Source organism: Ambystoma mexicanum, chromosome 4q, assembly GCF_040938575.1.
Source record: "Ambystoma mexicanum isolate Mex_15411 chromosome 4q, UKY_AmexF1_1, whole genome shotgun sequence".
Taxonomy (NCBI): Eukaryota; Metazoa; Chordata; class Amphibia; order Caudata; family Ambystomatidae; genus Ambystoma; species Ambystoma mexicanum.
This window is the reverse complement of record NC_090928.1, coordinates 322,940,253-322,955,353: the sequence shown is the minus strand read 5'-3', so window position 1 is coordinate 322,955,353 and position 15,101 is coordinate 322,940,253. Positions and strand designations below refer to the sequence as shown.

General features: G+C 47.4%; 1 protein-coding gene across 5 annotated transcripts in view; it reads right to left on the bottom strand.

Annotated features, from left to right (window-relative positions):
- Positions 1-15,101, bottom strand: part of BIRC6 (baculoviral IAP repeat containing 6) — a 3,097,233-nt gene that overhangs the window by 2,962,988 nt on the left and 119,144 nt on the right. For all 5 annotated transcript variants that reach the window (XR_011268132.1, XM_069607902.1, XM_069607904.1 and 2 more), the window contains exon 6: positions 1,930-2,012. Coding sequence is in view for 4 of the 5 variants with exons in the window: in XM_069607902.1 (XP_069464003.1) it covers positions 1,930-2,012 (83 nt within the window). In the remaining variant the exon portion in view is untranslated. The remainder of the gene's footprint in view (positions 1-1,929; positions 2,013-15,101) is intronic.

The window sequence follows — 15,101 nt, the reverse complement described above, 5'->3', positions numbered from 1 at the left end:
CAAGAGGGAATTGTGCATTATCAGCAATTCATATGAAATTCCTTAAACATCTACAGGCCTGCAAAAGAACTCAAGGGGTCCAAATGTTAAAGGTCCAAAAGTAATGAGAAGGCCTTCTGTCGCAGTGATGACCGTCATCCTCCCCTCTTGATCATACCAATCATCACAGACCCATTCAGCCTCCAAAAGGATATATGTCAAGTAGGGTTGGGGGGGCATTCCGACTAGTGAGTTCTTGGATACAAAAACATTCCAATTATCAGTAGTAAACACCAACCCAGAGTGAAATGAAGCTTCAAATGAGATGGGATATGCTTGGCCATTCAGTGGGTAGTAGAGGCATTCAAATACTATCTGACTGGGCCAAAGTTCACAATGGTTACAGACCATGCCCCCCAACTTATTAGGGAACCTCAAATCAGTGACCGAGGGGGTCAGGTGCCTCCCTGAGCAAACTAGGATATGACTAACCACAGACATGCCCAAATCTAGCAATACAACTGCAGACCCGCACAGTGAAGCAAGCCCAAGCAGAGAATTCAGTTGAGAATAAGCTGTGATATTCATTGAGGGAGTTGGGTTGTTGCAGGATGTGGCCAGAATTTGAAAAATGTGAAAAATGGGCTTTGCAAAGGAGCTGGATTAATAGGGGGTGGGGGGGAGAACAGAAGGAGGTGGTTAATGTTAGGTAGTGAAGGCTATATTGTGGAGGGTGTGTCAACATAAGGAGTTTGAGGTCGTTTTGAAAAGGAGCTGGAGGAGGGGACACAATGAAGAGTAGGAAGGAGGCCAGGGTGGCAGGAGGCAACTGGAAGAGGCATTGTGGAGGAACGAGAGCCAGGCAAGGAGCTTAGAAGAGAAGTAGCTGAAGGTGGAAGGCCCAGGATTTGAAAGAGTAAGGTGCAAAATGACAAATGCAGGATGCGCTGGGGCAGTCCTGAATACATCTCAAGCCTGTGGAGAAGCGCATACGTGGGAGGAATTCACAAACACCAATATTGGTACCTGAATTTTGAACATCCTGGGAAACTTGATACAACCATTGAAAGGCCCACTAGCTTTCAGGAGCCCCTGGGAAACCTTTTATACCACAGCAAGATTAGACATTATCACAACCTGTGTGGGGGCCCTTCTTGTTGTTACTGGTATTTCTGCTTATCATGTTTGTGTAAATAAAACTACTGTAACCCTTAGAGTCTAGTCTTTTGTGCATCTCCACGACAATGCACATGTGCAGTATCTGTACCACAACACTTTAATGTCATGCCAACCGTACTCCCTATTGAGAACAAAACAAGAGTAGAGCATGTCAGTAGCTACTGCTAAGGTAGTGGTTGCAAGGAAAAATACAATAAGAATGACAGTTAGAAGGTGGTCGCATAATAACATTCCTGAAGACCATTTTCACTCGGTAAAAAAAAAAAAAAAAAAATGCAATATTAAACTAAGTATTTAGAGGTAGAACGTTTAGAGACCTTCAAGTAACGTCAAACTCCTATTCAAGATATAAATAAGGCTAATAGACAATGGAATGCCAAACAGAAAAATGTGTTTTTGTGGATCTACAAAACTGGATGATGGGGTAAAGTGTTAAATGGACAAGATATAGAAAGGCACTGCTCAGAAATAACCAGAGACAATTGTAGTTAAGGTTAAAAAAAAAGTGGCCACAGCTCATTCAATGAAGCAGCTAAGTAGAAAGCACCATCAAGTACATTCAAAACAAAGAACTTGGAATGGCGTCACCAAGTCCCCCATTCATGAATTAAATCTCAAGTATTGCATTGGTTTATGCTGCAGTATGCAATTACATGTTCTGGCCTGAAAGCATCCACAACATGAGTGGCCCATTTTCCTGTCCTTAAAACATTCAGTTCCCCAAGTGGTCTACCTATGCACAGAGTTCAAAACATAAATGCTGCTACTTACCAAGGCTCATCAGTAGGCTCCCAGCACACCAGACATACACTACATGTAAAACACATTGCTCTGTCATCTCCTGAGGAAGCAGGCTAAAAAAGGAAAATAAAGATATATATGGATATCATTTATATACAGGCATTTCCCATAGGATGAGAAAATTGCAAGAGACCATATTAGTTTTACCGACATCAAATCTAGTCTGTTAACCCCAACAGCCATATTTAATAGACTTCAATTTGAACTGGCTTTGGGATCCACACCTGTTTGTGTACTTGGTCGCTCATAAAATCATGTAGCAATCCCAAGATTCACATTTTAGACTTGCAAGAAGAGTATTCCCAAAAATGTGTTGGGGTCTTTTATTATTTGAACAAGCACACTTATATAATATTTGAACAATCCTTGGCCACTCTCAGCTACAATCTAGAAGTGAACCATCTGTGAACACAACTAAACTTACCATAAACTAAAGTTGGAAGCATTAACACAAATTGTGCATTTCCGAACCCATCTATAAACGCAAATATTAATTTTCCTGTGCCCATGTATGAGGGGGCCATCCAGTCCAGTTTACTTGAAATTCTAGGAAAGAAAAACCTGCAAACTGAACTGGGTGGCCTGCCCATTGTTCAGTAAACTTGTGTGTAGACAATTCATTGACATGCTGATTAAACAGCGTAGCTAAACTCATATTAACCATATTTGTAAATCATTCATCTTATCAGTACGCTGCTTTATACATTTTATATCCCAGATTGCTCATTGCATAAGTAGCTCAGACAACATTTATAATTCTATGTATTTAATGTTTTTAATATCCATCCATTTAATCAATCTTTCTGTTCATTACCCTTCATGCAGTTTCAGATGCATTAGGAAAGCTCCTCTAGTAAAGTTTAATATAATCATCAAAGTTTAACTATAAAATAGTGACTCCTACTGAAATAGTTTCACGAGGAAGAATATAGTAACTTATTTGAATCAGTTCTTTAAAAAATAAAAATACTAAACATAACTTGTGTAATGATGGTTTCACTTATTTTCAGATGGACCACTTACAGAAGCACTGGTCCTTTAGAGACTATCCCCAATGCACCCTCTTAGCAAGATCACCCAGATTCCGCCAGTCGAGCTAATAGGGTGGGTCTTTGCAACCTTCAGCTCTCAAGGTTTCTGACTAGGACTCCCAGGATACCTTAACACGGACTACATGAGGTTGGGTAAAAAAACGAATTGATAAGGATGGACTGAGCCCAAGGGCAGGTGCATAGGCTATCTTTCCTTGCCCTTTCCTGTGGCTGATGCTCTACTTTTTCCAGTCCTGTATTATCTTCCACCTTTTCTCCCCTAGATGTTGCACATCCTCCTGACCCTTGTGTCTCCTAAACTGCCCTTACACACCTTGCTCTTGCATCACTCCTTTGTCTTCTCTTCTCTATCCCTCGTTCTCTACTCCCATTCCTCCCTTTGCTCATTCTCTCTTCCACCTCATCATATTGCACTTTACCTTTGCTACACCTCCACCAGACTCCCAATTTTCAAACCTGCCACATTCACTGCCCTTAAACCTCCTATAGTGATTGTGAATCGATACAAATATGTAAGGTCCAGCAGCTATGCACTGACCGGACGTGTGCCCAATAATTGGTTCAGGCTTAGGCAGACTAAACTCCAGGCGGCTCTCTCCCCCGAGTATTTAAGAGTCCTCACGGTCGCCGAGTTCTGCGACAGCTGTGCAGTTGCCCGATTGTTGGGGTACTAAGTCCAATCGCTGAGGTAATAAGTCAGTTCCCCTTTACGCTACCACAGCCTCACCAGTTTGGAGCGGGAGGTGCTTAGACCTGTGAAAAATGACAGTTTCCCTAGGCATCTAGCTCACCAACCTTCCAGTCAACAGAATGGACCTCTGATCTCTGCCATTGTAGCCAAGATATCCAGACTCCCGATACATTTTAGTTTCACAACTAATTTCTCAGCTTGTAGTAGAGTCCTTGAAAGCCAACATATTGGGGGGTGGGGGGGACTTGGGCGAGTGAGATCACTATGGGGACAGTAGTGTCCATGCCTACAAGGATAGGGACAAGAGGAAACCAACCAATTGCCCATATATTGCCTCCATGGCTAGCATTGTGGCTCAAGTGGCAGACTCCAGCTCCCCGCCCCCAAACCCTCATCCCCCATCTCCCACATGAAAATCACAGTGCCCCACAAAGGTTTCACTGAGGCAGGTCTCAAACTTCCTTGGAAGAGAACAGTTTAATCATGAATGATTACCCTACGATTCAACTGTTTTATAGGATGCCGATTCCAGAAAATGAGGCAAGGAACAGGCTGCTAGCCACAGCTCGCACACATTTTAAAATGGAGATAGATAATTTAGATACTATAACTTATGCTATTCACTTTTATACTGCCCTTATCACCACTGTAGTGGTTTTACAAAGCCAAGGCCTCATCTGCTCGGATATGTATTGTAATTACAACATCCTAACAGAGTATAATAGAGAAGACGGCATAGTAAAGATGACAAGACCGGCGATGGGGGTGGATAGAGAGTCAATAAGATATACGAAAAACCAAGTGGAAGAAAAACATTTGGGGTTGAGGGAAATGGTTTAAATGACTGTAGCAGAGCATGTGGTGCTTTATGTCTGATATGATCAGAAAATGCTCTTAATAAAAAAGTAATCGGTACTGAAAGGTAAATCGATGCTTGATGGACCCAAGACGTGCTCTGGTGTTCCCCTTTAGCGATCATATAACTGCCATCACCCTGCTGCCTGTTCCTCTCTCCGGATGACATTGTTTGAGGCTTCCACCTGCCTCACCATGCTCTCAAGATCACTTGGGGTAAGCTTTTGCTGAATAATGGAACGCTCTCTGGCGCGTTTACATCGCATTGTGAAAAGGACAAAAAATGCATTTAAATATGCTGTTCTGATGCTGCTCAGCGAGAAATCCTTTGTTCAAGTGTTTTCTGGACTGCCTTTGTTTCTACATTCTGTGGGCATCTTGCAGCCCTGCCTCATACTTTTAGCCATTCCAAAATGGCCTCACTATTTCCCCACTACTTCTGCTGGTATGCCCTGGCCCTGCTCCCCCTCCCATTGGTTGCACTTGACTCTTAAACCAATCATAGCAACCGGGAGGTGGGAGCTGGCCACCACTACCGAAGGCCCACAATAAAGGCCCCGCCTACCCCGGTATGCTGCACAGCCACCACCTAATCCCCCCCCCCTCCGTGAGTGTGCCTGTGACCCCTCCCATCCCCATGCACCCCGTGACTGTAAAACCCCCAACATGCCCCCTGATAGTGTCTTGGTTGCCCCCTACTTCCTCCGACCTTCCCCCTACCTGTTAATTTCAGGCACTACCTCAATTGCCGTCAGACATAGTAATCGTAGCCGCCTGTCTTTTGCAGCCACCTTCTCCTCTCCCCCTTTTTATGTCCATTAGCGCTTACTCCCATCATTTGTCCCATAACCTCCGATAGCTGCTTGTCTGACCCCCACCCTTCCCTCCATGTCTTCTCCTCCCCCACCACTATTCTGAATCATCATCTCACCTATTCGTCTCCCCCTCTCTCCCCCTCTCTCCCCCTCTCTCCACACACCCCCCCCCCCCTCTTCCTCTCCCCCTCTCTTGTTATTCATGCACTACATCAATTGTTGTCAGGCATAGTAATGTTACTGCTGGTTTTGTAACATCCTTTCCTCCTTAATTGTTTCTTGCACTATCTGAAATATCGCAAGGCTGATGTTATTTTTCACATTATAAATTGTTTCAGGGGCTTGTAAGAATGTAATTGTATTCTCCCATGTTCCCTCGCTCCTTGAAGCGTTTTAAACACATTGTGTATAGGCGCTATACAAATAATTCATTCAATTCATTCATTCATTCCATATTGGGATTTGTGGTTGAAGTGCATCGCCATAAGGAACAGGGGCATCCAGTTCTACAGATCAGCAGTGTACCAGCCACTTTTACCATCTAAAAATAGTCAAATACTCCCAAATATAAACAACCGACACATGTCCCCTGTTTATACCCACACTTATCCTTTCCTGAGCCCTCTACTAAATTGCCAACTTGTTTCACAGTCCTCTGTAGACTTCCGCCAAACAAGCACACAGGCGCTTTCCCTAATATTTAAGCCAGTTAGCTCCTCCCCAGAGGTCAGAATGAGGATAAGGAACTTCAAGCATGCAACACTAGATCTGTTCTGCAAAAGGTTGGTTTTGAAAAGCCATTGGGCTTCAAGTGTTGCACATGCTTGTTTTTAATAGGGTAAGCAGAGGCTGGATTGTGCCGTTAAAGAGCTGGCTCGCCATCTTGGCACTGCAGCATGTCTCAAAATGCATGCACGGTTGTGTGCATTTTCAGTAGCTGAGCCACATCTGAACCGCTCTGGTAAATGCTCTCAGGAAACACAAGCCGAAACAGGATGATTGTTAACTTTATATTCCCTTGCGCAAGTCGTCACTGTGCAGGGCGCAGAATGTGCATTAGATAATACCTGCTACCTTCTTTGCATTAAGTGTGTTCGTCTTAAAGGGCCAGAATCAATGCCGTGGCCATTTGTTAAGGTCCTCCAACTACTGCAGGTGAGTAAAAATGGGTGGCAAGAGGATCCTTCATTTATCACCTCTGAGCAGACTGCACTGGCTCAAGGAGGTCTCGGCCCTCTGGGTCACCCAACTTGAAATCCCCAAAGCAAGGCAGAAGACTGGCAATATCCAACTGCAAGAAGTACCCTATCCTTTTTTTGCTACATGCCGTACTGCCAGTCACCATTCGGTATACCAATGCCACCAATTTCCAAAGCCCCTTTCTTGCATGCTGAGGAAGCAAATGGGGTGGAACACCACAGGACTAGTGCTCATCTTAACACGAGTCGCTGAGAAAAACACTTTTAAAGAAAGGCAAAAGGCTGGAGGAAGTTTTAAATCCACAAGGAATGAGAACAGAGAAGTCAAGCAGAACCGAGGAGCCCCCCACTGCTAAACAGGCTGAAGAAATGTTGCAACATTTGCAGCCGCTGAAGATAAGCCGGCTGAGCCAGATGCGCAATGAAGTAGCCGGCTGAGCCAGATGCGCAATGAAGTAGTCTAACAAACCGGACGTGAGCAGGACACGACCAGTGAATGAAGATGACTGGGCAGATAGGGCAATACTTTCTGCAGTTCAAAGTTTGCCGATTGACAAACTGCACTAATCTGGTTCTGCATAGATAAAGAGTCAGAAAGCTTAACACCCAAACTTTAAGCGACAGAAGCGGTGGCAGGTGGAGGATCAAGATCCATAGGCCAGAAGGCTGAAAACCAACTGCAGCACAACAGAAGATCAAACGACCAGCACCTCAGTTTTCTCATCATTAAGGCAAAGTCAGTTCTTGCCCATCCAGAGATGGATCGCCAAGAGGCAGGAATGGCAGCACTCGGCAGAGGCCGCAAGAGACAAGTCAAGTTGAACCAAAACGTGAGAGTCAGCATACGATTAACGCCGAAACCAAGAGTTAATCAGGTGAACGAGAGGCTGAATATATAGATTAAAGAGGAGAAAGAGCAGAACCCTAGGGAACACCACACAAGAGGGGTTTAGCAGCAGAAGTAAAAGGAGGAAGAGTAAGACTGATCGATCAGTACGAAATGTAGCATCATTCCAAGACACGGCCCTAGAAACCAGCAGAGTACAATCTCTGCAACAGGATGTCGTGGTCCACAGTGTCAAACAGGGCAGAGCGATCCAGCAGGATCAGGGCAGCAGTGCTACCCTGGTCCACGATCTGTGCCAGATCAACCACTGCCACCAGGGCCAATTCAGTTCCCTGGCAGGCCCGAAATCCGTACTGGAAGGGGGTCGAGACACCCAGAATCCTCAATATGAGAGCAGAGGAGCAGGGTCACCAAAGCTTTCAAGAGCTTCATAGAGAACGTGTGAAGGGAAATTGTCACAAGTTCAAGAATGGAAGAATCAAGATTAGGTTTTCTAGAAGGATAAGAGCATGCTTGAGAGCGAGGAATGTGAGCTGGCGTAAAGGAGGAATTGACAGCAGCCAACAGGAGGTGCGAAATGCAAGGGCAACTATCCTTCAAGATAGTAACTGGAAGGTGGTCTGCTGGAGAGGCAGATTTAAGGGCAAGCGCAGCCGAAAAGACGACAATGCTCTGAAAAAACCTGTAAAGGTGGACCAACCTGGTGGTGGCAGAGTGGGGGCACCTGTGCAGTGAACATAAGTCGGCAGTGCCGGATTTTCTGCCGGATAGCAGACATTTTGAATGTAATAGCAGCCAGGTTTACCTTAGGAGGAGGATGGAAGCTTTAGGCAAGTACACTGAACCCAGTCAATACAATAGTGCAAAGAAGCTCTTATACACCGAAAGTTATAATAACATATATTTATTGTATATACACAAGGCAGGTAAGTAAATACTCTTAGACTACTACACACCGGAATTATTCACAATACTTTACATAGGTAAATGCTTAAATGGTAGTTGCTTACGCTTACAATTGTTACAGAAAATGACACTATTGACAGTTCTAACTTATTACTTGTACTTTAATTCAAAGGGTATGCAAACAAATCCAGGTCTGGAACAGGGGCAACAAGGAGTCAGTGTGCAACACTCACTTGTAGGTGTTTAACCCCAAGCGGCTCAGCTGGTCTGCTTCTGCATTGCTGTATCCCGGGAGGTGACTGCTGAAATCCGAACCCCCCCCCAGTCGGGCCCATTCCCAGATCAATACCGCCCCTTCGCAGACGAGAGGGGTGGGGGGTGTTGGGGTCCCATTTTACTTATTTAGGTAATACATCTTAGTAGACTGGTCAGTCCAATCCAGACCCGTCCCCGATAAGGGGGCAAAAAATAAAAAAAAATTTGCGGGCCAGGCCTACTGCCCGGAGCTCGAGCAGACATATGCAGGCAGGCTTCTGTCCAGGACCATGCTCCATGAATCGCGTAACCCTCCAGAGTAGCCCCCACAGCCCGAAAGAGGAATCCTTAGTCACAAGCAGGGTAGACTCTGGTCGGTTGAAGGGGGCTCCCACTGAAACATTGCCATCCATCAGAGAAGATTGGGCAGCAGGAGCAGTGGTATTTGGATCCTGTTGCCTCACCTTGAGGCGGGCGTGCTGTACAGTTAGCAGGCATGAAGCCATCCTGCCCAGAAAATGTTGGAACCGCCATGCTGAGGTTGTCGAGTTGGCCAGAAAGTGCCCCCAACACCCCGCAGAGGGACAGGAGCTTCGAGCGTAGGCGACATGCTGAACCACAGTGTCCCAACGCACCTCCAGGAAGACCAGATCCTGAGCTGGGCAAAACTGACTTCCTGTGGTTAAGCGAGAACCCCAGCTGATGAAGGATCTCTGGCAAGAGTGCAACAACCCCGTCGGGTGACCCCCCCCCCCCCCCACCCTCACCACCCAGACGTCCAAATAAGGGTACAGATAGCCCTCCAAGCAGAGTATGCCCGTCACTGCATTCATCAACTTTATGATGACACAAGGGGCCCAATTCAGGCAGAAGGGCAGCACCTGGTACTAAAAATGGTACGACAATCGTGACCTTCCGATTGGTAGACAGGTACATGCAAGTACACGTCCTTGAGGTCCAAGGAACACATCCAGTCCCCTGCACAAAGAGACTCGGCTACGCGTGCGGGAGTAATCCCCTTGAAGCGTTCCAGCGGGAAAGACAATTAGAAAGGACAGGTCCGGGACAACCCTGAGGTCAGCCTGGTTGCTCTTGGGTACCGCCAAAATCCTGAAATAGTACTGGGAACTCCTGTCTGAAAGAGGAACCAGTTCTATCGCCTGCATCTCCAAGAGCGAAAGGACCTCCCGTAAAAGAGACGGTCTTACAAAGAGGAGAGTATGGTAGAGGGAAAGCAAGAGGAAGACTGTAGATGACAGATCGGATTCTATAGGGTGCTCAAAAGAGGCATCCATGTGTCCTGGAAACAAATCAAACAGCCCCTCACAGGCAAGTTGTGTTCCCCAACCTGGATGTCACTGTTTCTTGGCATCCGAGGCAGGGTCTGAGGGGGGGGGGGGGGAGCAGAAAAATCTGTGCAAAGTCTTCTGTTGCTTCCTCCCGTTGTCGCTGGGCGACCAGTCAGGCCTCCTTGTACCGCAGTCCCGAAACCCCTCGACACTGGAGAAAGCGCAGGATTTGCACTCGCTCCTGCCCTGGGAAGGATTTCTGTCCAGGTTTTGTCAGGATGGCCAAGGACGTGGAGGTGTTTTGTCAACTCTTAATTGGTTGATGAATGAAAAACGTCCACGCCATCTAAGGGCAGATCCAGGATCCACTCCTGCATGTGAGCTCAACACCAACGCCGTCCTGCTCATCTCGACACCAAGGCACAGCTCTCTGCTGGCTGTGTCGATGTGGGAGACCAAACACTGGAGGTCCTGTGCCGATGGGGTCGTCTTTCTCTCCCCCCCAAACCCCTGAAGTCCAGTGCCGAAGACAGGTCCAACGGCTGCGGAGGGGGTAGGCGTGGGTGGCACAGGAGGTGGAAGGGGTCTGAACAACCGGCAGGGCCTAGACCAGGGTAGGGACCGGCACAGGAACAGACGGCGCTGGAGGAAGAGGAGAATTACTCAGGAGAGGCTGGGGAGGACCACCTGTGGGATGACCTTCACTATATCCTTCAGGAGCCCCTTCATCTGAGGCGAACACATGAGTAAAAGGAAGGGCTTAAAGAAGCGGTCCTCGCTAACTGCTGCGTTCCTAGGGGCCTGGCCTTCCGAAGCACTGTGCCTCTGCACCTGGTGAAAACACAGGCGTGTAGCCGGATGGGTAGATTTATCTGAAGGGGACCAGATGACTGTACCGTACAATCCACTGCCGATTCTAGAGGTAAGGGGACTGGGATCATCATGCAAAGCCCATTCAATGTGTGAAAGCACGGGCAGAACGAGAGTTGGATCCAAGATGGCTGCTGGCCTGGTGGCTCTGCCACGCGCCTTTACCATTTTGAGCCTCGAGTCACAGGAGGCTTGGGTCCTGCACCCAAAGCGGAAGCATTGACCTCAGATCACTGGTAGGTACTAAGCCCTCAGCCGGCTGCACATAAGTTTTAACGCCCTGACTCACTACTGAGACACCCGATGGTGTCCCAGGGGATCAGTCATCCAGGACACGGCCATTGCTTTTGGATCCAGTTCCTGGGGGTGGACCAGTGCGGGAGGATCACCTGGATGAGGGGTCTTCAGGGAGTGGGACACTGGATGGTGAGACGCAGTATCCCCTTCCCTACAACACCTTTTCCCCCTACCAGGTACGATACTTAGGTGCTCAACCCCTCCCCCCGAACCCTCTTTATCGGCACAATTTCTCACAGACCACTCACTGTGAAAGAAAACTGACTAACACCCGAGCCGTATACCCGACATGTCCCAACACAATGGTCAATCAATTACTGATAATTATGCACACCCGACTTCCAGCACACTCCCCCCCCCCCCCCAACCCCCACCCCCAAAGGATAAAAGGCGGAGCGCGAAAAGCGCACTCGGAGCAGAGGGGTTCGTCACCACGGGATCTCATTCGAAGGTCTCCATTAGGTATCCAACTGAGGTAGCAAATGTAAAAAGGAATTGTGAAATCGAAGAGGTCCTGCATCGAAAAGGTTCTGTACCGCGGAAGCCATTGGTTCAAATGGTTTGTGCGCCAGGGCACCCAGAACTATGTGGAGGTCCCCCATGGGGTGTGGCCTCTTGATGGGCGGGTAGAGTCTGGCGAGGCCTGTGAAATGTTTGACAATCGGGTTGGAGTAGGAAAAAATCTCCTCCTCCCCGTTTCTGTAAGCCCCAATGGCTGCCAAGTAAGTGGGCCCCGCCCCCGACTCCCGAGTGTGGCTCATGGGGCCTAACCAGTTCCTCCGGCCCGGGCCTCGGGCCCAGTGAGCATTTCACCCTCAGCGGATCTGCCAGTAGAACTTTGTATAGGCGCCCCCCATGACATGTTGCCAGTACTAGGGCATAGCCCCTCTGGTGAAGACCCGGTAAAAGAACCTTGCGGTCCATCAGCACTGTCACCAGGAGGATCTACGGATCCCTCGGCCAGTAGCTGATACAGCCTCGGTACTTGTGCTGGTACCAGGACCTGGGCAGTCACTCCCTCGTCGGCAAATCCCTGGGCAGTCCCTCCCACGTGGGCAAATCCTTGGGAAGGAGTCTCCCTTGCAGGGTGCACTGGAGAAGAGCGGCCCTACCTTGGGCTTGGATCGATGACAGACCAAGTGGTCCTTTGGAGGTGATCTCTGGTAGAGCTCCCTCCTCCTTGCTAGTCTGTTCTTCAGAGACCTCGAGGAAAGCGTGTCGCACACAGTTCAAGCTTGCCAGCCATGGTCTGGGCCAAGGAACTGTAAGCAGCGTCCATGGGGGTCTTTAGTCAAGAAGAGCCCGTCGCAGGATGGACACCTGCTGAACCCTATAGAATTTGACATGCGCCGGGGAGGAGGGGGACGCATGAGGACAGAGTACCTAAATGATAAAAATACAAAAAAGACATAAGAATTATCCACGCGTGGAATTACATGGCCGAAGCCAAACCTAGGAGCGCTGGTGAATTCAGCCTGTTCCCATTGACGCGCAGAAGGGGACTGAAGGTGTGGTGCCAGAGGGCGGAGTCAAGGCAGCGCAAGCTCCCAGGGCCGCACCCCTGCGTGCCTCTAAATTTAAAGGGGAAGAACGTTTTTTCTGGTGAAAAAGGTTCCGTCTCCCGTCCCTTGGAAGGGACGCCCATGCAATATGGAGGAAAGGGGACGGGACGTAAGAGTTTGTAACTGTATCCACGTGCCGAAGAAGCCAGTGTGTGTGCTAGGCTCGAGTGAACTGCCTTATCACGTGCTGAAAACGTGGGGCAGGGAGGCCAACGGCCTGAACATCCTGACCTATCATTTTTGTGAACACTTTTTTTTGATAAACACTACCTCACACCATTTGTATTTAGAGGTAAGGATTGGCAATAGTTTTTTTTAGTATGGGCCCTTTTTATTTTGAAGAGCCTGCATTATTAGTCGATTATATCTTGCTCCGATCTGTAGATTTAGGATTAGATAGGCATCTATCACCCCCTTATTTGAAGTTCAATAAACACCCTTGAACTGTGGTCACTTGTGTCAGTCTTACTCTTGATACCATGCCTTCCTTACACTACCTGAGAGCAAGCTCCGGTAGGCTGGACGCCCTCAGCACCTGTGCTTTTAGCCATGCTTTATCAAGCCGAGGACAGACTCTTGGAGTTGGCACGCAATCCCATACCCCTAGGGGGTAAAGAAGAGGACAAACTTGATCGCCCTTCCGAGGACAGCCTGGTAGGGCCCCTGAGCCCCTAAGCTTGGGAGCTGGTAGCCTGGATGGCCTCGGGCCAGCCAGAACCTGAATCCAAGGAACCCCTATGCATGGGGCACCCGGGGAAGGAGTCGCAGCACTGTGGAGCCGTGATGAACAGAAGGGCCTACACCTTGTCTTGACGAGAGGTCCATGAGACGAAGTCCTTAAGGTGGGCGGAGGCCAAGTGTGAAAGATCACCCTCCACCGCAACAGAATCTTCAATGCCCTGTGACAGAGCGATGCAAGCCGAACCTATGTGACAGAGGTGCTTGGCCCCTAACACAAGACCGAGTGCAGGGGGTCCGAGGCGGGGAACGAGTGGTCGCATGAGGCACATCTGGTCAATCCTCCTGCAACCGACATGCGGCGGGGAGGCAAGGCACCAAAAGGAAGTTAAATAAAATTGAAAAAACGAAACTGGGAGCAAGCGGAAATCTGAAAAAGTATTAGCGCTGGCTGCCAAGTCTGACACCGTTTGTGAGGAAAAAGGGACGGGGAGGCACTGGAGGGTGGCGCCTCGGCTGCGAGTACCCACGCCAGAGGCCACACCCCTGCAGGCTATACTAAATTTAAATGTTAAGCTCAATCTTTTGCTGCCAAATGTTTCCGGTACCGTTCCATGTTGGGAGACGCCCACAAGGATGAGGGAAAGGGGACAGGACTTATGATTATTGGTCTTAATTTTATCAGTATATTCTCCCAAAAGATTTAGCCATATCCTTACCACAGTTTAAGTGTACAGAGTTTGAATAGAGTAGACCAGGTGAATAGAAAGGCCCAATGTATTTAATTTGCTCCAAAGCAGACCCTGATTTATAGTATCAAACGCTGCTTTGAAGTCAATGAACACTAGATGTATTGCTGGGGCATCCTTCGTACTAGCTTGTGTTTTAGATATTGTAAAGTGACCAGATTGTCTAGATTAGAGTAACCTGGTCAAAAGCCAGTTTGAAACCTAGATAATATACTGTAATTTAGCAAAGATCTTACTGCTGGCATCTAGCATTGCTAATAAGCAGTAATTGAGATGTGCTTCATCTCCCTACACATGAACCAACAGATTGCCAAGACTGAGGAATGCCATAATAGCTCACCTTTCTAAACAAGCTGTATAGTAATCCCACCCAGTTATCTGGCACCTTTTTGTACACCTTGTTGGTCAATATACTTAGAGCAATTTCTTCTGCCCCATATTTTAGTTTGCATACATTACTGGAAATGGGAAGATTAATTTTATCAATCTGCTCTCTATGGCTTTAGAATTTAGCTCTGGTTTCTTAGATTAACATTTCTGACAAAACACCAGCACTTCTTACAATCCCTAATTTGAAGGCCTTTATTCAGCAATTGCCAAAGGTAAGTCAGAATTTATTTCCTCAATGCCAGTTTTAATGTATTTTATATATTACTAGAGAAGTGGAAGTAACAGCATTTACCCACTTGAGACTTGCCAGATCTATCCACTAGACCGGCCATCTAGTTGAATATCTCTGGAGTACAATTAATCATACTCCCAAATTAATTTATACGACAGAGGTTAGTTTAATTCCAAAAGGATGTAATTATTTCCCCCATTATTCAAAAAAGCCTTGATTATACCATTTATGTGATGGCACGAAGATTCAACATGAATGAAAATTGTGCAGGATCGCTCAATGCTGTATCTATGACATCATTTTATTTAGTCCTAATGAAGAGCGTTGATGAATAAATAGAGCAGAGAGTAGGAAAGTGGTGCAAGACAAACTGAATTCTTTTGTGGCCTGTGTTTAGTTTATTTACTTGTATAGCGCACCACACCCAAGGGTATCTCGGCGCTTTTTCTTAGCTA